This window comes from Telmatherina bonti (genome assembly GCF_933228915.1).
Source record: "Telmatherina bonti genome assembly, chromosome: 14".
Classification (NCBI taxonomy): Eukaryota; Metazoa; Chordata; class Actinopteri; order Atheriniformes; family Telmatherinidae; genus Telmatherina; species Telmatherina bonti.
In genome coordinates, this window is record NC_136612.1 from 34,482,304 (window position 1) to 34,506,768 (window position 24,465).

Below are 24,465 nucleotides of genomic sequence, written 5' to 3' on the forward strand. Positions count from 1 at the left end.
TGAGCATATTTTAGAACTGTGACAATATTAGCTGTACTTTGCCCCAATATTTTCCTTAATGATCCTGTTCAAGCTGTTGCTGTCGGTCCAGGTCTGTATCTTTTATGCAATGTGTGTGTAGGTGCTTTGGCAAAGCTGAAGGGAGAGATGAGTCATGATGTGTTATAAAAACAGATTTCACACTGATACAGACACACAGCACATTACTGCACATCCACTTTAATAGTTTTATTCATGTAGCAGTTATGCAATCTAGACAGAAGGGCCTGCATGCATGTTTTTGTTTATTTTGTTTGTCAGCTTCTAAAAATCAGACTTATTTTTGAGGTCTGATGTAATAACACTTTTCAGAAACCTGCTGTTTAGTGATTTAGTTAGTAGGTTTAGAGCATTTTTTAAAAAAAATCTTTCATCCCTGTCCAGCCTGTTTATGCACTGATTTTCACACCAAACCCATTGGATGCTCCTTTATGGGTTTTAAGAAATAATTAAGATTTACGTCTAAAAGGGAGGTTTTTAAGTTAAAATAAAGACCTCTTAGAGGATCTAAATGAAATTTCCAAATCGATTCTTTAATCCCATTTCCCCACATGGACCAGTCTCCTTATTTCGGTGAGGTCTGCTGGGACTTTAAGTAGTTTTAAATCTCTTTTGAAAACTGATCTTTTTATGTTGGCTTTTAACTCCGGAGAGCAGGATCACTAGGTCTTTTCTGTCTTATTTTGTCTTTTTAACTATTTTGTTGTCTTTAGTGCTTTTAATGTTGATTTATTTTATTTTACCTGTGCAGCACTTTGGTTATTTTGAGGTATGTGAAAGTGTTTTACAAATAAAGTTTCGATTGATTTGATTGATTGATTGATGAGGTATTTTTTGCCTTTTGTTCTGGGGGAATTCAGCGAGGAAAGGATCATCTTTGTTGTCCACATTTCCCTCGCCATCTGCTCATTGTTGACAGAGAGCTGTGATGAACATTTGGCGCAGCCAATAGAAGCGGCTTTCTTTTCAGTGTGTCCAATAATATAGGAGGATAGGCGGGCTTTGTATGGGAGTAGGCGGGGCTTAGACGACACCGGGAGGGGGGGCGCCGCGGATCTGTCAGTGTTGTTGTGCGCGGCTGAAGAGACACAGCTGAGGTTATGACCGTATAATGGAGAACCATGGAAACATCACGAGCTGAAATCACGGAAAACAGCCACCGAGATTCGGACTGGACGTAAAAAAAAGCCAATAATTTCCCTGCAGATGTCGGAACATTCTGGATCATCTACAAGGCAGAGAAGTGGCGGAAATCTTTGACTAAATGAAGACGAGCGGCCTGAAATTACTCAGACGTTTGTTGGAAGTTAAGCTAGCTGGAACAGCTTTCCGTCACACAACGCTGCTTTTTTACTCTAAATGGGCTGTGAAGCCACAACGCGGGGGGGTTTTACGGCTCGTTTTGGCCTGACAGTATTTTACTAAGTAGTTTTAACAGCTCTGGGAGCAGCTAAGCTAGCTGGCTAGCTCCAGGCAGGACTAGCTTCATGTTGCTAAACTAACCAGAGAGCCTCACTTGGATGGGAACAAGAATCCACTCCGCAGCTTTTCAGCTGACTCCACAACGTGTGTCATTAAGTATTAAAGCTAAACATTTGTGCAAAGTGGCACCAGTTGTATTATATTAGTAATTTCACACTAAACGCATGTTTTTGCTTCTTATTTAGTTTTACTTCTCAGTCCAGCTGTGGATTTACTCTGTTATCTTTGCTTTTAATCTTTATTTAAACTTACTTTACTAAGACAAACAAGGCAGATTTATATGTTGTTTTTAAAGGGTTTTTTTTCTTGCTGGTGTGCTCAACCTTTCCTCCATCTATCTTTAACTTGAGCTGTAAAAATGCTTTGCTTTCCAGCTCATTCTTGGCACCCGCATTGTTTTTCAACTAGGACACTCCCTTGAGACTGTGGCCCGTTTTTCCCTTCTTTTTTAAAAGTCTGAAACACTTATTTAAAGAGGCAAAAAAAAAAAAAAAAATACTGAAGCAGTGGATCCACTTCATGGCATAACAGACTGTGTTGGGATCAAGAGGGACAACACATCAGGGTGCAGGTGAAGTAACCCATCCACGTTTCCAGCCGCTCATCTTCAGCCTCCTGGGTTCAGAGAGGAGATGGGCAGTCAGGGCAGCCCGGTGAAAAGCTACGACTACCTGCTCAAGTTCCTCCTGGTGGGCGACAGTGACGTGGGAAAAGGCGAGATCCTGGACAGCCTGCAGGATGGATCTGCAGAGTCTCCGTACGCTTACAGTAGCGGTGAGTCACGGTGTCTCAGCTGATCTTTTATTTTACCCCCCTCTCATGCTGTGAACGTTCTGGCTGTGTGTGTTGCATACACAGCCCGACAGAAGACAAAGCACTCATATGGAAATGAGTCAGACGTTGCTGGAGAATGGTCCTCTATAAACAAAGCTTTTCATTGACCTCTGAGTCAAACACGTGACACTCATGTTGGATGTTTTTTTATTTTCTATAAGTGTTGAGCTTAACATGACAGCTCATCTCACCGTGTACAGCAGGAGGGTTGGATCACCTTCATGTGACGCTGCAGTGGAGTTGCCGGTGTCTGTTGCCGCTGTAACGTGCGGGAAAAGCAGGAGAGTGCTGCAGAGATTTGTCCAAACATGCAAAATAAAAGTTGACCTTTGGTCTGAGCTGCTTTATTCTTCCTCAGTCTGGACACTTTTTAGAGAAACTTTCTGGTAATTCCTTTAAGGAACAGTTTTCCAGGATCCTTGAAGGCCTGATCTTCAGGCATGTGACAAGGTAACTGGTAACATTTACCTGTCCAGAGACTGCAGGTGGAACTTTTCAGCTATGCTGAAGGCCAAGGTAAAAGTCAGGTTGTTAACGCACCGGTTAATTTTCAGACTTTGTCGTGTTTAATCCAGAATGTGATCTGGTGAATGAGTCACCTGCTGCGGTGGTAAACAGGTCATGTCTGACAGCATCAACACGTCTGCAGGATCAGCAGCTTCAGGCTTAGATCACAGTTTTTATGTTGCAAAGGTCATTTATTACACCGTCAAGTAGGCGGCAGAGGATGTCTGTTTCTGTTTGTCTGTCTGTTCGCAGCTTTGTGCAAAAACTCCTGGAGGAATCTTCATGATGAGTTTCTAAGAGCGGGTCCTGGTCTAACTTAGACTCTGATCCGGATCAGCATCTGGATGCAGGAATGATGTGAAGGAATCGTCCTCATTGTGAGATCAGACCGTTTTCAGTATATCTGCAGAGAACTCAATAAATGGTGAAAAAATCCAGGAGAAGTTCCCAACAGGTTTTATAGGATATCAAAGATAGACGTGGATCCTGGAAACATTCTGGATACTACGATCCAGAACAGGAACGACATTCCGGATACTACCGTCCAGAACAGGAACGACGTTCCGGATACTACCATCCAGAATAGGAACGACTTTTCATCACTGCAAGAGAACAAACTTGCATTAAACTCAACGATACAGCCGAGACACTGTGGATTCAGGATCATTGGATCTGGGAATTATTTGTTTTTTGGACCAAATTCCCAGTGTGGCATCATATAAACTACAATGAAGAATCTCTAATCCAGCTTGGAAAGTTTGTAGTTCCAGATCCGATCAGACCTATTGCTGTTAGCAGGGTCGGACCGAACCGCGGTCCACGTCTTCTTTTGTGGTGGATAGCGACATTTTTCTGCCCACCAATCAGCTGACTGTCTCGTGTGCTGCCACTAGCTCCGCCCTAACTGTACCAAACCAGTTTCATGTAGACCTGCAGGTGAAATGGTGCGGTTTGGTTTGATATAAAGGTTTTATCATGGGAACACATAAAACAGCGTACGGTGCCGGTCCGAACTGAACCGCTCAGACTAGGCGGAGAGAATGTAGAGTATAACGGGCCGGAAATGGGCTGCTTGGTGGAGGTCTGGAGGACTGGAGGTCTCTCACTCTGCTTTTCTAGTCCTAATAAGACCCGTCCAGTCAGGGACGTCTCTGCAACTCACCTGGATGATTTTAAGTTTTTGTTTCGGTTAGAACATTTCTTACTTATTTAATGTCCTGCATCCGGTTCAGTCCTCCTCCGTCCCGTCACCGTGTCTCTACGCGTCCTCCGTCCCGTCACCGTGTCTCTACGCGTCCTCCGTCCCGTCACCGTGTCTCTACATGTCCTCTGTCCCGTCTCTACGCGTCCTCCGTCCTGTCACCGTGTCCCTACGTGTCCTCCGTCCCATCACCGTGTCCCTACGTGTCCTCCGTCCCGTCACCGTGTCCCTACGCGTCCTCCGTCCCGTCCCTGTGTCCCTACGCGTCCTCCGTCCCGTCCCTGTGTCTCTACGCGTCCTCCGTCCCGTCCCTGTGTCTCTACGCGTCCTCCGTCCCGTCCCTGTGTCTCTACATGTCCTCCGTCCCGTCTCTACGCGTCCTCCGTCTCGTCACCGTGTCTCTACGCGTCCTCCGTCCCGTCCCTGTGTCTCTACGCGTCCTCCGTCCCGTCCCTGTGTCTCTACGCGTCCTCCGTCCCGTCACCGTGTCTCTACATGTCCTCTGTCCCGTCCCTACGTGTCCTCTGTCCCGTCACCGTGTCCCTACGTGTCCTCCGTCCCGTCACCGTGTCCCTACGTGTCCTCCGTCCCGTCACCGTGTCCCTACGTGTCCTCTGTCCCGTCACCGTGTCCCTACGTGTCCTCCGTCCCGTCACCGTGTCCCTACGTGTCCTCTGTCCCGTCACCGTGTCCCTACGTGTCCTCCGTCCCGTCACCGTGTCCCTACGTGTCCTCCGTCCCGTCACCGTGTCCCTACGTGTCCTCCGTCCCGTCACCGTGTCCCTACGTGTCCTCCGTCCCGTCACCGTGTCCCTACGTGTCCTCTGTCCCGTCACCGTGTCCCTACGCGTCCTCTGTCCCGTCACCGTGTCCCTACGCGTCCTCTGTCCCGTCACCGTGTCCCTACGCGTCCCTCGTCCCGTCACTGAGGTCATGCAGGTCATCCATATAGGTCAGTATTTTCATCATTAATCATGAGGCTGGAAGTGAAGATGATGATGATGATGATGATGAAGGACGGGAAGGGACGAGCAGCAGGTGTGTTTACAAGCAGCACAGCTGGAACAAAACGCTAATTGCTTCCATTTCTGCATCTTTAAACCCAGATGTTGGATCCTCAGATGATCCCTGAAAGGTAAACTGTGCAGATGTGGAGAGATGAGTGGTTTTCAGAGGAAGACGACCCCCCCCCCCCTCCCCCATCATCCTCCCCCCAGCAACAACAGCACGTGTTTATAAAAAATACATCAGTCAGCAGAATGGCCCATTTTTTTCTCCAGCTCGAGCGCCGCCTGAGGCTGATGCTGCCTGCCAGCATGGCAACCCCCCCACCACCACCACCAGCATGCGTCCCCCTCCCTCAGCTCCTGTCTCGCGTTGCCTGCAGCTGCTGAAGGTGTGAAGCCGAAGCAGAAGAGCTGACGGAGCTGAGAAGGAAACCCACTTCCAGTCGCTCCACTGTTTCCAGTGCGTTGGGCAGCAATGGCGGTTCATGCCGCTCCGCTCGGTAAGCGCCAGTACTCGTTACTGGATGCAGGCCGCCTCAAAAAACCAGCTACACCTCCTCCTGGAGAGCAGCAGGAGGAGGAAGAGTCCTGCCACAGGACTCCCATCCCAAAGCTTCTCCTCCTTTTCTACCTGCTGTTTCTTCACTCTACATCCTACAAGTTCTTCTGGGTTCTGATCCAGGTTTCCAGTCAGCTGCAGGAGGCATAAAACACCCGTCTGTTCTGGACCGCCGTTAGACCTGAACGTCTCGTAGAACCGCCTGAAATGTGCGGTTTTCAGACCAGGTCGTCAGCGGATACATCACCACTGCTCGTTTTCTCCCAGATATCATCATGATGAGTACGAACATTTAATCACATGTACGGTGGTTGACCTGCGCGCATCGTGTCCCAACAAAGCCCAACATATCAGAAACTTCACGCCGTGTAAGAAGACACAAAGTCGTCCAACTCCCAGAATAGACCCAGCATTTTCCGCTAAGACATCAGAGAAGCGTTATTGATTATATGGGATGTCTAAGTGAGCCGTGGCAACAGGAGGAAGCGCAGCACTCTCTGCAATTCAATTAGACCGGCCTGAGCTCAGCACTTGGGCTCTGCAGCAGCTTTACGCTGCCTGGAAATTGGAAGATATTGCTAATGCTGTTAGCCAGCAGCTGCTACCATCACAGCCAGCAGTCAGGTTTCCAGCCGTTACTGTCAGGGAGGAAAGAGAGGTCAACCTTTTAGCCTCCTCTGCTGCTGCCACTTCCTTTTACTACTTTTAAAAAGGCTTTCTTTTTGCCAGCTGCTTTGTCTTGCCTGGGACTAATATTTATTCATCTCAGACTAGTTTTTGATTTGTAAACATTGAAGAAACTCATCAGCCGCATAGTGAAACAGGCAGATTGAAGCGAGGGTGGACAGGTGAGTGCTTGTTCAGCGTTTCATCTGTTTGGCCTCAGGTGACGCCAGACGTAGTAAAAACATGTCCGGACATGGAGCAGGTGGCAGCACGGCGGTCGGACCCGTTCGCCTTCATCCTGATGGTTGAACTGCTAACACAGTTTGGATCATTTGTTTTGGAAACAAGTGTTTTAGCTGATTCCGTGTGACTTTAAGGGCACTGACGGATGAACTCCTGTAAGTTTTTGTGGTTCGAAGCTCTGAAAGGATCAGAGGAACATGAACACAGACAGGTCTAAACTTTCAGTAGAAAACCAGAAGATGAATCCTCCTGATTTAGGCTAATTTGTGTTTTTATGCAACAAATATAAACCTGTGCTTGTATTTAGAGGGAAACTCAGACGTTTAAACTATTTTCAGCGGTGTCCAACATACGGCTCAGGGGCCAGTGGACCACCAGAGGGTCCAGTCTGACCCATGTTACTCCAGTTCCTGATTGGTCTTTTTCAGATCCACTCAAGTCCTTCATCATCTGTTTCTCAGGAACGGTAGCATAAAACTTTGAGAGATAAATGGATGTCTGTCCCTTCAGGTGATCTACAGAAGTTTTCCAGGCATTTACATCCCAGCAAAGAATCCAGACACGACATGTAGTGTTCATTCAGACTATAGCTGCGTTTCCGTCACACCTGGCATCACACAAAAACGTAATGTCACTATAAAACCGCCAATGGGAACACCTACATTTTGAAATAAGTTTCAGATTTCATTAAAACGTTTTTATTCTCTCAGGTGTTTTTTCCAGACATTTCAATATAGAAACATATCACAAGCACTTTTTTTTTTTTTTTTCATTTACCTGCATTTTTCTGCCTGTGAACATCAGACAAACCACTTCAGTGCAGCTTTTAAATCCTCTCTTAAAACTCATCTTTTCTCTTTGGCTTTCAAACCAGTTTGAGAAGCTGGTTATTTTATTTTATTGTTTCTGCTCTTAATGTTTTATATTTTGTCTTTAATTTACTGATTCTACGCATTTTAAATTGTCCTGTGTTTTAACTATTTTATGTGGCTGTGTGTGTGTGTGTGTGTGTGTGTGTGTGTGTGTGTGTGTGTGTGTGTGTGTGTGTGTCTTCAATCTTCAACAATTTTGATTCCTTTAAAAGTGCTCTATAAATGAAGATGAGTTGAGTTGATTAACGTTCGGGGTCATGACCAGTTTATTTCCGGTAAAGATGTAGCAGCGTTTTGGAGTGGTATTAATTCAGCCTTTTCCAATACATTTTAAACAGAAAATCCAATATAAAAGTGTGTGTATAATGTTGTGTCAGTCATCAGTTATGTATCAGATGTTGCTAGGCAACAGCAGCAGTGATCTCCTTCCATCTGGGGGAACTATGGCCGTAAAGGTAAATACCTGTTGCAGCGTTTGCATCTGGAGTTTATTATGAGCTTTCGACTCCACTTGACGCTGCTTTTGCTGCTTTTACTCGTTGACTCTATTCTTTATTCTGTATTCTTTATCCTGATTCCTGCGCAGGTGATAAAATGAGTTAGTTGTGTCGGAGTCCGTTGTTGGGACTGTGAGCTAGTCTGTTGTCGGTTCCACGTCGATCTTTTTATATCCAAACTGCATCCATGCAACAGAAATTTCCCCTCTTTTAGGAACAAGCTCCTTGGTTTGGGTCGGCTGGTCATCTTTTAGTGAATTATCCTGCTCTGAAACACGTCTGCTACCGTCTTCCTCCATGTTTGTTTATGTATTGCTGCATGCATGCTGTAAAGCGCATCTTGACGTAAAATACTGCTGTAGAAGCAGCTTATCATGGCGTAAACCATACATGAAACGATACATTTTTTATCATACAGACGATATATGTCGTCGTATCGCCCAGCCCTACTTCTAGCTGCCCGTTTTTACCTGTTTTTTTTAATTAAATATATGAAGTTATTGACAGTCTGATGTTGTATTTTAAAGCAGATGTATTGATTTTTCTGATTAAATCACAAGAAATGAATCAACAATGGAAATGAAGTTATTGAGGGTAAATAAATAAGCAGATAGATGAAATAAAGATGAAAATATAAGAATGAATAAAAGCTGATAGACTTGCAGAGACTTAAAGATATGATCAGCATGGGTTTGCAGATTAACATGGATGAAGCTGACGGCCAGCGGTTTTCTCCTTGGCTCTTATCACTGTCTGCAGCCTTGCAGAAAGTCGTTTTAACGGGGAATATTTCTGCAGCCATGTCTCTGTTAAAGGCATTAAGCTGCACCACCAACACTCCCCACATGCCCTCATCACCGCTCCACGCCTGACCACTTTATTGATTAGTGATATCAAATTACCTTTGACTAAGGGCAGAAATATTTTCAACTTTCTCCTCCTTACTCTCCGTTTTACTCCTGTTCTGCATCCCAGAGATCAGAGATCCTTGTCAGTGTTGGAGGAGGAGTAAAGGCAGTTTAGCAGCTCCTTTTGCAGCATGTTTAAACGGTAACTATGGAGACATGTACCAGAGACAACGGAGTATAATTCATATGAGGATATAATACGATATGTTCTGCAGATGAAGAACAGAGTGAATGTTTCTCTGAGGGGGGGGGGGGGGGTGTTGCTGTGTATTCAGTCGGTGTGTGGGTAGGAGGGTTGGTTTGTGTGTGTTTTGATGGGGGAGGGATACAGTTAGCAGCTTGGGGGTAGAAGCTGTCCTTGAGTCTGTTTTTACTCTGAGGCAGTGTTTACAAGACGTTTCCCTGCAAATCACCAACATTTTCTCTTTGTTTATTCGACATTTACTCAACAGGACAGGAAACGAGTGCATCACAAGCTACTTTATCCTCATTATTCATGACGATTTCACAAATGTAAACGACGTTATCTTAGTGGCTGAGAAACTTTGGAACTTTTGATCGATCGAGCGCAAGAAGTCTGTGCGTCTTTACTGAGGCAGAAATGTTACACAGAAAGCAGGTTTTGCTTTAAGAGGCCAAAATAACTTAAAACCTTCAGCAGCACAAACTGAACATAGAGGTCGGCCGTTGTTGTTGTTGTTGTTGTTGTGTTTGTGAGTGTAAACTGGACCCGAGTTTAAATATGACCGTCGTCACCAGTAGATTCCAGGTCATGTTCACACGGCCAGCGTTTCACTCTGGAGTCCGTTCTCGGATCTTTGCGGCTTTGTCCACTGAGAACTGTGTTACCGTGGAAACGACAGGCCAAAACTTTTGCGTTTGAAGCCTGTTACATACTCCACGACAAATGAGAACGTTTTTCCTGTTCTTTTTCGAGGCGGCTTGTTGTCGACACATCAAGTGAGCATTACTTTCTTCCCATGGGGGTCCAAGAAGCGTTGTGTGATTGGCCAGACATTTGAGGGGGGCGTGGTTAACATGGAAAAGCGGGAAATAAAAATTGTCGCTTCCATATTTTGCTGATGTAGGTTGAACAGAGAGTTTTGTTAAACAGCTGATGGAGGTGGCAAGAAGGGAAAATGTCACTAATATGAGTGGTTTTCTATGACACGGAGATGGCGCGGGCACAACCCGCCCTGCCTGATGAGGTTTCATATTCAGTGCGAAGTCATCCGTGATCTCCGCCACGTCGCAGATGAAGTGTCTGGTGGAGACTGGATAGACTTTTTTCTTTATCTTGTTCTTGCTGCATCGAGAGCATAGTTTTTACTTCTCATGGAGGATGTAAAAAGCTCTCAAACTATTTAATTCCTCTGTCACATAAACCTTCATTCCGCTCTAAGTTAATTCCAGTCGTTCTGAGCATGCTCATTACCTTGTCCTGTCCCGATGACGCGCGTTGTTTTTCCTCCCGTGTTCGGTGGTCTATCTTTCTTCTCCTTCTCAGTTGCTGCAGAAAGTGAAGTAGTATGCTGGTGTTGAGCTGCTACGTCACATTTATAATAGAAATAGCAGAAAAACTTGTACTTATGTAGTTTTTGCAAGTTACGATTGAAAAGGCGAGAAGCACGGAGCGAACTTTTATTTCAGGTGTACGTCATACGTCACGTGCACCCTGTCCAATCAGAACCCTTCCCAACCCGCCGCTCTGAAGAGGAAATAAGTAAGAACGTGTTTCATGTAAATCTCCATTCAGAATTATTTTCATGTAAACTCGTAGAATGTTATTTAAGAATTATATAATTCCAAATGATTTAATTCCGAGTTAAAAAAAACAACTTGTAAATGTAGCCTATGTCTCTAACGGGCCATTTCCGTTCTCTTTTGTCTGTAAATGAGTGTCTTTTTCAAATGTTGTCACATTCACATTTTTATACTGGTTTTATACTGGTTAGTCGCTACAAAGTAACTTAACCGTCCAAAAACATCAGAAGAATCAGAAAAACTTCTATCTTCAACTTCTTCCTCTTCTTCAGGTGGTTTTTATTTGGCAGTTGCTGCATCACCATCTTCCTGTTCCTCCTCTTCTTCTCTGGTTTGTTTCTTTCTCTGGTTTCATGTCAGCTACACAACTCAACGCCCCCTAGTGGTTTCCGGTGTTATTGCTCTGTTTTCTGTGTGAGGTGGCGGGTGGTTAAGCCTCCTGAAAACACACTAAATTAGGCATTTAACTGACGCAGGACACGGATGAAGCTGTCTGTCAGAAATCAGTGTTGTGTCAAGTGTAAATTAGCCTCCAGGGAGTGTGGTCGCTTCCTGTCCTCTGCAGTGCAGCAGAAGGTTAGACGTCTCCTCTTCAGCTTGTCTGAATGTGGCGCCTGATGACTCAGACCTCTGTGATGTGTTTTATCTGAGTTTACACTCACTTTTGGCTTGAAGACTGTTATTATTGTGTTCCTGGCTGATGCCCTGGATCTTGATGCATCATTGACTACGCTGTTTTCATCTAATGGCTGCTTCTGTCTGGTTGCTTTCTTTGTGCAGGTATCGACTATAAAACCACTACGATCCTTTTGGATGGGAGGAGAGTGAAGCTGGAGCTTTGGTAAGAACACATTAACATCACTGCAAGTCAGAAGGGATGCTCTTTAGGATATCTTTAACATGAATGATTCACTTCTTATTCTGATTCTGTTAGATGCATTCCTTTACAGTGGTGGTAAAAACTCTGACAGTGCTGCCCGGCATCGGTGAAAGACTCTACATGTGTTTGCACATATTTGATTTAATCACAACCATCTTGTGTAGGGGAAGGGGTTAAAGGTGCCCGATGAAAATGTTGCTGATTGCAAATCCATTTTGATGGGAAAATGTGCACATTCTTCATCAAAATACAGAAAAAATTAACCTGTTATACAGTTTTATTCAACAAAACTGAGTCAGAGTGAAAACGGTCAACTCTTACTGTCTCTGTAGGGAAAGTCTGTTTTCGTCTTTGCAGCATTTAGAGGTTCTTAAAAAGTTTCAAATCTGATTTTCTAAAATTAAAACGTCAAAAAGTTTAAAAAGTTATAAGCAGTTCTCAAATCCAGAGTCTAAAGGTCCAAACAGCTCCCATTTCTCAGGTCAGTTTGGTTTTATCAGTACAGCTCCATCTCTGATCCCAGCAGCCACTGCAGCGGCTCTAACAGACCTCACGGTGACCTTTGGGTCCACCGCTGCCCTTCAGGCCGACGTACTGAAGTACCTGCAGTGTAATTTAACACCAATCCTGCAGCAGTCATGAAGGACAAGAAACATTTGTAAGCTTTGTTTTCAGATTCTGAAATCACAAATAATTAGACATAAGAGAAAACAGCCAACGTGTCAACAAAGGAAATCTATCATGGTTTGTGTTATTTCTCAGCACTCTTACTTCCAGCTGGTGTTTGGAATGAGCTTATTGTCCGGTGGTTCCGTGTCTTTTGATATTTCTTTTATGTAAAGTCTCATATTTGATCAAAGTAGTCTTACATTTTGCTGCTTTAAACCTGAAGACATTCAGTTGTGTTAACATGATGCCAAGGAGGAAAGGCATCAGCCACCTGTCAGTCAGACAGAACGATTCTTCACAAAACAGCTGCCAGTCGTCAGGAGTGGACATCCCAGTTGGTTCGGAGCAGCAGGTCTACATCTTCAGTTAGCAGGTTAAAAGTCCCAGTCCAGTTAGAGGAAGCCTGAACCAGTTTGGCTTGTTGGGAATGGTTTCAGGAGAGAAAAGAACATGGCAGCACAGTGCAGGTTGGTAAAGCTGCATCTAAACAAACCACAAGCAAGACTTCTGGAACCAAAGTGGACAAGTTTGGTCCGAATTCACTAAAAACCAAACGGGCATGTCAGCACAAAGTCCTCGCGCCAAGTTTCCAGCACGGTGGGGGCGGCGTCATGATCTGGGCTGCAAGTCGTTGAGTCCTTCCCGTACTAAAGTATTCCAGTGTCCAGAGTGAGATCACCTGCTGATGCCCAAACTCGCAGCAGATCTAGAACAGAATGAAGTAGAAAAGGATCAACGGTCCAGTTCAGGTCCAGACTTCAGGAAGCTGCGCATGAATTCTTGATGCAAACTTCACTCAACTCAAACGTGAAGAAAGATGAAGCAGAATCCCTCAACAGCCCTCTGATAGCATCAAACAGAAACCATGGCAACCAGTACAACGTCATGGAGAATCAGGTATCTCGGTTGTAGATCTATCACTTCTGTTTCCTCTGCATTTTTTACATCAAAAGGTAGAAAGTGAAAAGGATGTGCAGCCGTGACAGAAACAGAAACCTCAGGCGGCGACGGGGAGGAGTTTTTTTTTGCTTCGTTGCCGTTGGAGATGCAGCAGGTCTGCGCGCTCGTCAGTAAAGACCCTGCAGTGTGAGGCGAGGCCCGTTTGGTGGAAGTAGGCCAAGGAATTCAGCTCCTTGGGGGAACCGACGCCTCGTCTTCCCTGTGGAGAGCCGAGTTTGATGCAGAATCCTCCTGATTTCTGCTGCCTCAGCGTTTCTCTCAGCCAGTTAACATGATCTCTGATCATCTGCAGCTTCCTGTCTCATGACTCGCTCTGCTGGTCTCTGAGGTGACAGACTAACCCCAGGATGACACGCTGGCACTTATTCCAGCACAATCCCAGTAAGAAGGGCTGGAAATGAAGAGACTTTGTGCACATCAGAGGGAATGGAAACGAGTATGAACCATGTTGATCTGCGAGCGCTTCCCGGATATGTTACCCTCTGGAATCCCAGTTATGATTGGATGTTTCTTCGCTGCTCTTGTTTTTACCTCTTATAAGTCACCTTTAAAACGTTTCAGCTGCCTTGTTGGGTGATTCTTCCAGTCCGTCTTTCATTCTGGCATCCTGTAACAACACACTGGACCTGAAATCACACCAAACCCAGAGAGTCCAAGCAGGAAAAAGTTGCATCTGTCAGTGTGAAAACCACAAACGCATCAAACAAACTGTTTTTATTACCTGGAATGAAAGCACTTTGACTGTCCTGCAGGTTGTCTACGTATCCCCGCTCCAACACACCTGGTTTACATTAAATGGATCCAACATCGATGAAGTTCTGCCTACTGATTTATTCATTTGAGCCAGTTGTGTTGGAGCAGGTAAACATGGAAAACCTGCAGGGTTGTGGACCTCCAGGACTGGAGCTGGACAAGAGAAGTAAAATAATCACAGAACGGTTGCTTCTTGCTGGAAAATGAAGCAGAACTCTTTATTTCATTACTATTTTTCCACTTTCAGATAATAAGCAGCATGTTGGAAGCAACAGACCGGCTCTTATTGGACTTCCAGTGAATCGGTCAGCTTGTTATCAGACACGTAAAGGACAGAATTTCCAGATATTTAGATGTAAATGAGCCACAGTTGCAGGAGCTTCCAGAAGTTGCAGCTGTGTAGTTTCATTCCCAGAAACGGGGACATAACCGAGCTGCTGCGATCGCAGCGCCTCCCCGAGAAAAGCTTTTATCTTTCACAAGTGGAGTATTGATCTCTGCTGCTCTCCACAGGGACACCTCGGGTCAGGGACGGTTCTGCACCATCTTTCGCTCGTATTCCCGCGGCGCTCAGGTGAGAAAGCAACAGTTTTAAACACGCTGCAGTGGAAACGGCTGCAGGAATCAAACCCACAACCTGCATGTTTCTGTGTTGATCTGGTTCATCTCTTCTCAGGGGATCCTGCTGGTTTACGACATCACCAACCGCTGGTCCTTCGACGGCATCGACAGGTGGATCAGGGAGATTGATGAGGTGAGGCTTTTTTAGGGCGCCTTGATCCGAATCCTCTGTTTGCTCAGAAAGTCCGCTTCGTTGTGAATGTGCCAGACGAACTCTGGCTTGGACCAAAGAAGTGGACTCGGCCTGCTTCATGCGGACCAAATACAGGAAGCGGACTACAAAAAAAAGTCACTTCCTGCATGTGGCGTAGCATTGCATTGTGGGTAAATCCATAGCGATGGCGTTAAGGGTCCTCTGCCTCGTCTGGTGTTCATACTGCGTCCATTGTTGCAGTGGATTTCTGCAGTATACTTGCATAAGACACAAGAAAAACCCAGAACAGCCATAGTTTGGTCTCCATGTTTAACTGGCAGGTGGAGGAAACAGTTTTCTTCTTCATGCGGGTCTTATCTTTTTCTAAATACCAGTGCAGCGCCACCTCTGGTGGGAATGGGGATATGTTATTCTAATGGTTTGACTGGTTTGACCAAAGTGCAGCGTGAAAACGATGTCACTCCGTATGGATACACCCCCCTACAGCTTAGCCGAGTCCCCAATCGGACCGAGTCTAGCGGACTATCTTGATGGAAATACACCCTCAGACTGATAAAGTCTCCTCCATTTATTATTCAGCCCAAATGTCAAGTTTTTGAATAAGTACTTTATATATCTGCAGTAGGTGTGTGTAGGTGTGTGTGCAGCGCAGTCAGCTAACCCTCTTTCCATCCACGACCCCACTAAGAGAAAGAAATCTCTACCGCTGGACTTCCTGCTGGTTACTTTACCTACAAGCCGGCAGAACCTTCTTTGCTCTGCGAGCTTGAATCCGTACAGCCTGCTTTTTAATAAAAGTTTAGGACATTCAGTCACTTCAGACACAAACACCATCACTTTGCAGTGTCTTCCCTCCATCTCAGGTGGTTAAAACCAAACGGTCACATTAAGCTGTCCTGTCCTGCAGGTTTTAGATGTTTCCCTGCTTCAACACACCTGACTCTAACAGGTCGTTAGAACGTGGAAGGCTGGTTTGGTCCTTCCAGCTGGAGCAGGGAAGCATGGTGGACCCTGCGTCGACCCGACAACCTGCGGTTCTTTTCTGACGTCTTTAGACATGAATCGGCTGTGAATCCCAACCTGAGTCTGAGAGCAGACCTCCTTCCTGCTGACACGGAAACACAGAGGATGTCTGCTCTGTCTGTCTGCATGTGTGTGTTTTTGTGTGGTATTTTTGTCCTGTGGAATGCGCGTCCCAGTTTGGCCTTTCCTGCTCCATCTCCACAGGATGGCTGCAAGTTTTAAAGAGCAGAAAGCGAGTGGTGTATCTACGGATGTGTAGATGCCGTCCATCCTGCATTATTTAGTTGTTTCCTCAGTAAAAGCTTCTTCCTCTTTAGTTTAATCCTCTTCCCATTTAGCTCAACTTGTGGTCTCGTTTTTATTTCTGTTCTGCAGATTAAAGGACATTTTAGTCAAATTGCTGTTTGCAAGTGTTTCCATTGAAGGTGTTTAACATATAAGCTGTTAGAGATTTTACCAGAATTACGGCTAATGCCAGGTAGCCTTGTTTCAGGTTGGGTTCTCCGCGGCTCTTCGAAGCCCTTCTCCCTCGTTTCTCTTTCTAACTCCTTGTAAAACTCCATTTCGCTTTTCACTGTTGTTTGCTATCAAGAATGGAGGTTGTTTTTTTCTCTTTAATGATTTGTGATGGTGTCCGTCTCTCTGCGATGGAATGGCGCCCCGTCCAGGTGTACCTGCCTCTTGCTCATTGCTGGGATGAACTCCAGCTTCCCGCGACCCTGAGTTGGACTAAGCGGTTAAGAAAAATGGATGGTTATCTTGAGCACAAAGACGCCAGGAAAAACATAACCTGGAGGAGGTAACAACCGGGTTCATTGCACATAAAAGCAGACATCGGCCCCCGCAGTGACCCCTCCCTGCTGCCATTGTGCTCATTGTGCAGTATGGAACAAGCTTAATAGTTGTGTAAATGTGCGGCAACCAATCGGTGTTCCTTTAGGAAACTCAGGGCTACTGACAAAGAACGGTGACCGAGACGAGTGCAGTCAGTTAGAAGACTAAAACCCCTTTCTGCTCCTTTATGTACGTAAGTGGAGAAGTCTGTTTAAATGTTGGTTTAGTCAGAATCATCCACCAGTGTGCAGAGCGGCGTTTAGAGGTCACCTCCACATTCTGACCTCAGTTGGTGGTGGTAACGCATCGCCATAAAGCTGTTCACAGCCATCCTAAGGCACCAGGAGTAGAAGAAGAAATTTGTTGCCGTTCTTTAACTTCTTGTATGGCTTCTTCTGGAGCTTCCTGCTTGGCAGTTTCTGCATCTTCTTCTTCCTATTCCTTTTCTTCTTCTCTGTTTTTTATCCTTTCAGCAGTTGTGTGTCAGCTATACAACTCAACACCGCCCGACCTCTCTGGAGGTATTACGGTACTGTCTCTGCGTCCAGCGTTAATGGGGCTTTAAACTTGTGGCGCAGGTTGTGGCATCAATCAGAATCCTCACAGCCGTCTCTGTTTTCATGCTGGAAGTGAAGCGATGAAGTGATGCTGAAGTAAAACCATAAAATGAGTTTTTTCTGACCTCAACATGCTGAATGCATGACTGTGGAAAAGCTGCAGGGACGGTTTCATAGCTGGCAGATCCCCGCGCCAGGCTGGAATAAACCGGAATGATGGCTCAATATGGATAAATGATCAATGAGGCGACAGCTGGTGCGCCATGCGGATCCACCCACGGCTTTCACAGAGCGGTCACATTACAATGAAATATTGATCTGGAGCTTCATCTCTGCCTGGTTTTTAATGTTTGACGTGATTGGACATGTTCGGGTCATGTCACTGGGGCTGCCGCGGTTCTTAAAGTTTTCCAAGAGTCCTTCAGGTTGAGGATTGGTTTTAAACGCAGCCTTTGCTCAGTAAGTTCACATCAGTGGAAACCAGATGATATGGATGTGATGAGGCGACCTGGGTGTCGCCGACATGTTGACGCTCTGCAACGTTTTACTGTACCGGAGCTGCCAAGTAAAAAAAACCCGAGCAGTGGGAATGTTTCTAGCTCGTCTTTTTGTTTGGCTGCTGCACCACATGATGAGGAGGAGGAAGGCTCGAGCAGAGAAACTGTTTATTGACTTCATACCAGTGAGAGAGAAGGCGATGTGTGGAAGGAAGACCGACCGATTGTGTGTGACGGAGAGGTTAATGAAAGCTCCTGGTGCCTTCAGGCTTTTATTGGTTGCAGTTTGATGTAAAACCAACAAACACGTTGCGTTTAGGTGTGTTTATGTCTGTTAGGGGTCGTACAGGAGGTTTCTACCATTTTAAAGGCTTGTGATCTGAACAGAGAGGTTTTTCTCTCGGGCCCGACCTCGACGGAGGGAATCGGAGCAGGAAAAGGCAGCGAGGAGGAAACTCTGCGAAGAGGCTGATGGATGGTGACAGTCAGGAGGAGTGAAGGAGGATGGAGGTCGTCTTGGCACTGCCATCATGTTTCATTTAGTTTGTCAGGACAGACGGGGGGGAATTAGAGAGATCAGCTGCCGCCAGCCAACTTCTGCTGGTCTCTTTACATGAATTTCCAAACCGATTCTCCGTCCGACGTGTTTAATCAACTCAACTTTATTTAGAAAGCCCTTTAAAAGAACCAAAGTTGGGACAAAGTGCTGAACATCAGCCAAAACAACCAGAGTAAAACAGTTAAGAGATAAATAACACAATAAAACAATAAATCATACAAGGAATTAAAAATAAATAAATAGTAAATAAACCCAATAAAATCAAACTATAACAGGGCTGCTCGATTGTGGCAAAAATAATAATCACAATTATTTTGACAGAAATTGAGATTGTGATTATTGAACACAATTATCTTTTTATCTTTAACATGTTTTTTTTTTTTTTACATTAAACTGTGACTTTAAAAAAATGTCTTTAAGATTCCACATATTTTAGAAAACAAACAAATAACATGAAGCTTTGTCTTGACTAATGTAAACTGAATAGATAAATATAAATAAGGATTAAACAACGCTGCGCGTCGTGGTGTTCTCGACTCGGCGTTGGGCATTATAACCGTCTAACACGCGGTTATGAGTTGTTTAATCTGCTTATACCACGGTCCCACACTGTAAATATTTCATAACAAATTTGTATTTCTTTTCTACAACATTTGCTGAAGTATAGGAACTATTTCATGTTGGCCTGGATGTACGTTTTATGCCAAACAACCGCTGTCAGGCTGCAGCGCGTTTCTCTCATTCACCTGTTAAAAGACGGCTGATCTGAACCAGCTGGTTAACGCGTTGCTATGGTAACGCCCCGTAACGGAGGGATATTACAGTGTTTAACTGGCTGAACTATGTATAGGAAAATAATGCAGCCAGTTGTCAGTGACAATGGTATAAACTATGTTTAGGTGAACTTCCACAACCTACTGCAGTTATTCTACATGGACCTGCAGCCGGAGCCGACTGAGACTGGCCGCCTGGGAGTGCTTTAGGACGGGAGACGCTCCCGCTGCTCCTTCCTTACAGTAACTGCAGAACAATATGTGCCTTCAAGTCAGTCGCCAAAACACCAGAAAAGTCTCTAATAACTCCAGTAAAAGCTGCTAGATTTGTCGCTTTTAACAAAAAAAGTCTCCAGATTTAGAGAGAAAGTCTCCAAGTTGGCAACAGTGTCTGAATGAAAGCAAAGCGGCTGTGGGAGGAGTTTACAGCACAGCGCTGCAACGCCAGAGACGCTCGATTAGCAGCTGAAGACAGCAGGAGAGGAAACTGCAGAGAGAAAAATAATCACACCTTTTTATTTTTATCATGGTTGAAAAACCAGATTGTACTGAGAATAAAATCCGATTAATCGCCCAGCTCTACAACACACTGACCAGAAGCGGACTCTCACTGTGTTAAAAGCCAAGGAATAAAAGTGGGTCTGAAGATGAGTTTTAAAAATAAACAGTGAGGAAACTTGTCTAACGTGTTTCATCTACAGAAAGTCTTATTTTTCTATCTACTGAATCATTCCTGGGTTTCAGTCTCGTGTGTAAAAGACAAGGGAAGTCTTGTTGACGTTTTACCGGCATCTGTCGTCGCTGGTTGATGTCCGTCCGTACACTGACTCCGCTGTCCCTTCTCGTCTTGTCCTGCATGTTAATAAAAAAAACAAACATCTGAACAAAAACAAACTCGTCTCTCTTCTTTTCTCCCAGCATGCACCAGGCGTGCCTCGAATCCTCGTTGGCAACCGCCTCCATCTGGCCTTCAAGCGGCAGGTTCCCACGGAGCAGGCGCGCGCATACGCCGAGAAGAACGGCATGACCTTCTTCGAAGTGAGCCCGCTGTGCAACTTCAACGTCATCGAGTCCTTCACGGAGCTGTCGCGCATCGTCCTGATGAGGCACGGCATGGAGAAGTTCTGGAGACCCAACAGAGGTGGGTGGACGTTTCAGAGCGCTGCAGAGGAAACGGCGTGATGTCTGCATGGGAAAACGAGCTAATGGACCGCAGCTCGGCTGATTCAGGTCACATCTTTACATAAAGTCGCCTCTAATTAATCCTCCGTCCCTCCTGAGGGCTCTCCCAGCCCCACATGTGTAATTACAGATTAGCGAGGTGGGGCGTGACGCCCTCGGAGAGTTAGCTGTGAACAGAGTCTAGCTTGATGTTCTAAAACTCATCTGGACTCTTTTAGCTGTATTAAAGCAGCACTGTGCAACTTTCTGAGCTTTAAAACCTGCTTCTGGTTTGTTGTGATGCCACGGTGACATCGGGACGCTCTGCAGGTTTCTTCTTCTGCAACTTCACATTCCAGCTCAGTTTTATGGATCCACATCACGCTAACAGCATGTCAACACACTGACTGAGCTGATTAATCGAAGATTTACAACAGAGCCTGGAATCAGACAAGAGTCATTGTCAGACTGACTTTTACTGACTGGAGGGAGCTCAGAGAAGAGACAGGACTAAGAAGATGCTGGATCAGCTGTCGTTTTGGGGCGTCTTACTGATTAAATGAGCAAAAGTTCGATCTTTAAGGCAGCATCATTTCAATTCGTAGATTTTATTTTATCTTTGTTAACAGTCAGACTAGCAAAGTGTTTCTCAGTTTCAGTCCTCAGGCCCTCATGTCCTGCATGTTAAGACAACCCTACTTTAACACATCTGAATGAAATAAAGGGTTTGTTAACAGGCTGCAAAGACCTTGGTAAGGAAGTTCAATGATCTGACTCGGGTGCTCGGGAGGAGGAACGTCTCTAAAACCTGCAGGGCAGGGTCTGAGGACTGGACTTTAGAAACACTGGACTAGTGGAAAGAAAATAGCAAAAATACACATTTGTGGTGTTTTCTTCCTGATACCTTGTGTGCATTCTCAGTCAAATCTCCCGAAGCGACATGATGGTTGTCTGCAGGGTTGGGACTGTTTCCCTTCAGTTCATTTTAGATTTATTTTTATAAAGAAAATTTACATACACGATCAGTTCAAGTCATGTTATGCCAAGCGTGAACTCTTCTGTTCAGAAAATATTTTTGATTAAGTTATCCACGAGGAGCCGCCGTAGATTCCCTGCCGTTATTCCCATCGTCACCACTAGATGTCAGTAACTCTGCACACATTCCCCCTTTAAGGCAGAAACCCACCGAGTTGTTTTGTTTTCTGAAACATCTCTCCTCTCTGCTGCAGTCTTCAGCCTCCAGGACCTCTGCTGCAGAGCCATCGTCTCGTGCACGCCGGTGCACCTCATCGACAAGCTCCCGCTTCCTGTCGCCATCAAGTCCCACCTCAAGTCCTTCTCCATGGCCAACGGCATGAACGCCGTCATGATGCACGGACGCTCCTACTCGCTGGCCAACCCGGCCGGTGGCTCCAAAGGCAACAGCCTGAAGCGTCCCAAGTCCATCCGCCCGCCGCAGAGCCCGCCTCAGAACTGCACCCGCAGCAACTGTAAGATCTCCTAACTGAGCCTGGACATGGAGGAGGTGGACGCCCCGCCCTCCCAGAGAGTGCTACAGACAGTCGGGCACTTTCCAGGTGAGGGTGGGGTAACAGACGGGATTTTCACTACATGTGTGATGGAAGCACAGACTCTCAGCTCCAGTGTACAGAAACGTTCCACAGACTGATGACGGAGCTCCATGTCGCACAGACGTCTCTCTGTCTCCGTCCATGTTTCTCTGACCGATAAGCTACAATCACACACTAAGAACACGTTTCTCCCTCCCATAAAAACCCGGACCCCATCCTGGACCCGACCAGGTCTCAGGTCCAGACTCGTTAGCGTGCCTTGAGTCCAGTTCAGGAGCAGAAAGATTCAGGAAGCACCAAACCCAGAAAACCTGCAGATGTTTAGCTTCTCTTGTCCTGCTGTCTGCAGGGGAGCCAGTGATGCTTGTTGCTATGGAGACCATGTAAAAATAGACAACCTATTTAAGGTTCTTTTATCTTTAATGAATTTTATTTCTAATTTAATCCCAAAAAACCAAACTTGAACAAACGATGAAGATGGATTATTTTTTAGCAGCGGATTAATTGTGATGATGATGATGATGGTGATGATGATAATGTTTGTGGCACCGAGGTGCAGATTATCACCAGACTTCTCCTTTAAATAGACTCCTCCATCTGTGTTTGGGTAAATCTGACTCCGGAGCTTCTGGTAGTTTGGAGAAGAGATGAAAAATGGCGGATTCATAAATTAGCTTCATTCTGCCTGTCCTCCTCTTCCTCCTCCTCCTTCTTTTGTTGTCGCTGCCGACTGTCTGGGGACTCCTCAGATTTCTCAGCTCACCTGTCAGGCGCAGCAGAAAGCCTCCTGGCTGCGATGCGTGTGCTCAGCGGTGTGATGGAGGAGCCGTTTGGGTCCCAGTCTGGTTTTTAATCCCGTCTTCTTTCAGACCGCTTTCACCCCGATAGTTTTTCCTACTAAACATTCAAGCTGTTGCTGGTTTATGGAGGATTTTTAAGTCTAAAACTGAAATGTAGCAGAAAAAATCCCTTTTAACTGAAGTTTGCAGTCAGCTTAAGTATATTTAACCCAGCTTGGTCACACGAGGAGGAGTGGACCGTCGCGTCAGACCCCCATGTCCAGGGGAGCGGTCGGAGAGCAGGGGGCCACACATCCCTGTCCCTGTAACCACTAGGCTGCCACAACACTGAAGTCTTTGTGCTTGTATCCCCGCACGTCTCATTTATTTAGTTCTTCTTCCATGTGCACGTGGAGAAAACCGTGTTGCGATGCGTTCGAGAGCAGAACGAAAAGGAAGAACATGGAGGACGGCGCAGCAGCAGGAAACACTAATTCACCATCCTCCTAAAACTGCTCAAAAATAAATACAAAACAATTTTTTCTCACTTTTATACTCACATCTTTTAATCATCTGCAGGTGTAATTTTAAAAAAAAAAAAAACAAATTTGCAGCCATCCGAGGTAGTTTTAACCCTTTAAACGCTGCTTTCCAAACACTAAGTCACTATTTTTATAAAACAAACACAAACTGAGTTTTTTCTGTATGCTTGAATTTGTGAAATAGGGTCTAAGAATGATCAGTAATATTAATATTGTTTTTTGGCCGGGTAGTAAATCATGAATCTGACTGGCAAAAGTCCAACAGTGCAACAAAATAAATTTTATTCGTTTTTAGTTTGTCTAAAACGGATCTTTAAACTGAATCCCAACCAACCAAAGTCAGTTATACGGGAAAAACGCCTTTTCTGGGTTTTTACTATTAATAATAATGATAATAGTATCTTTGTTTTTATTTTTTTTTATTTATTTTTTTTTTTAAAAAAAGCCATTTAAAAGTTACAAATTATTGCAGCGGCCATGTTTGTCCCTCTGCTGCCTTCAGGTCCAGCGGGACAAACGGCCTTCTCTTGTAGCTCAGCACCAGCTCGGCGTGATCAGGCGGAGCCGCCACTCGGGCAGAAACGAGTCTGAACACGTGAACCCTTCCGAGTCGCTGCTGGATCTCCGCGGAGACCGAATGCAGCCTGTCGTCGCCCTCTTCTTCTTCTTCTCTGCCTCTGATGCACCTCGCCGCCTCCGCATGCCGTCCCATGATTCATAGCTGCTGAATAATAGATGCTCCTTTCATGGATCTCTGGAGGGCTTCCTCTACGTTCCTCCTCGCTGCTCTTTCATCCTCCAATCAGCTCGCTGTGGGCTTTATTCCTCGCCGTGTGTCTTCGTCCCGTCTGACAACAGGAATACCGGCGACTGTTCGGCTTCATTGGGTTGTTTCCTGTTGGATTCTGGTCCCCCTCAGCTCAGTCTCCTGTCCTCCTGTCTTCATGTCCTCCTGTCTTCCTGTCCTCCTGTCCTCCTGTCCTCCTTTCTTCATGTCCTCCTGTCTTCCTATCCTCCTGTCCTCCTGTCCTCCTTTCTTCATGTCCTCCTGTCTTCCTATCCTCCTGTCTTCCTGTCTTCCTGTCCTCCTTTCTTCATGTCTTCATATCTTCCTGTCCTCGTGTCAGATTAGAGCAGTATGAAGACAGCAGACATGTCCTCCCAGCCGGCTGTGCTGCACGAGGACATCACACATCCATCTGCAGCTTTTCATCGCTGCTTGTTTCATTATTACTTTTCATGCAGATTTAATGACTTTTAAAAGCTGGAACAGTTAAATGCTTAGAATAATATTCACAATGATTTCACATCCCTTTTCTAATTAGCATTTATAATATCTAGAAATATTTTATATTTCTATTTAATAATAGAAATTAATATTTTTCTATTTCCCCATGCACAACCTTAGCAACAAATAATTTGTTCTACAACTGTATGAAGGCTAAATACAGTAAAATATTGTGGGGGAAATATCAAAAGAAAAATATGAATAAAATGCTGTTAAATATTAAACAATTGCATTATTTATAAATGCATTTATGGATTTAGCAAAT

The 24,465-nt window shown here is 45.3% G+C and overlaps 1 protein-coding gene across 1 annotated transcript; it reads left to right on the forward strand.

The window, feature by feature from the left end:
* Window positions 1–1,194: 1,194 nt before the first annotated feature.
* Window positions 1,195–23,907, forward strand: rab40c (RAB40c, member RAS oncogene family). Its single transcript, XM_079252435.1, has 6 exons — window positions 1,195–2,295; window positions 11,360–11,420; window positions 14,355–14,415; window positions 14,518–14,595; window positions 19,778–20,000; window positions 21,250–23,907. The coding sequence occupies exons 1-6, from the start codon at window positions 2,154–2,156 to the stop codon at window positions 21,522–21,524; spliced, it is 840 nt and encodes a 279-aa protein (XP_079108561.1). The 5' UTR covers window positions 1,195–2,153; the 3' UTR covers window positions 21,525–23,907.
* Window positions 23,908–24,465: the final 558 nt, after the last annotated feature.

Excerpts from the sequence above, each read along its gene's own strand:
- rab40c (XM_079252435.1), top strand. The coding sequence starts at position 2,154 with ATGGGCAGTCAGGGCAGCCCGGTGAAAAGCTACGACTACCTGCTCAAG. Across the intron at positions 14,596-19,777 it reads GGATCAGGGAGATTGATGAG|CATGCACCAGGCGTGCCTCG; the intron begins GTGAGGCTTTTT and ends CTTTTCTCCCAG. Across the intron at positions 20,001-21,249 it reads GTTCTGGAGACCCAACAGAG|TCTTCAGCCTCCAGGACCTC; the intron begins GTGGGTGGACGT and ends TCTCTGCTGCAG.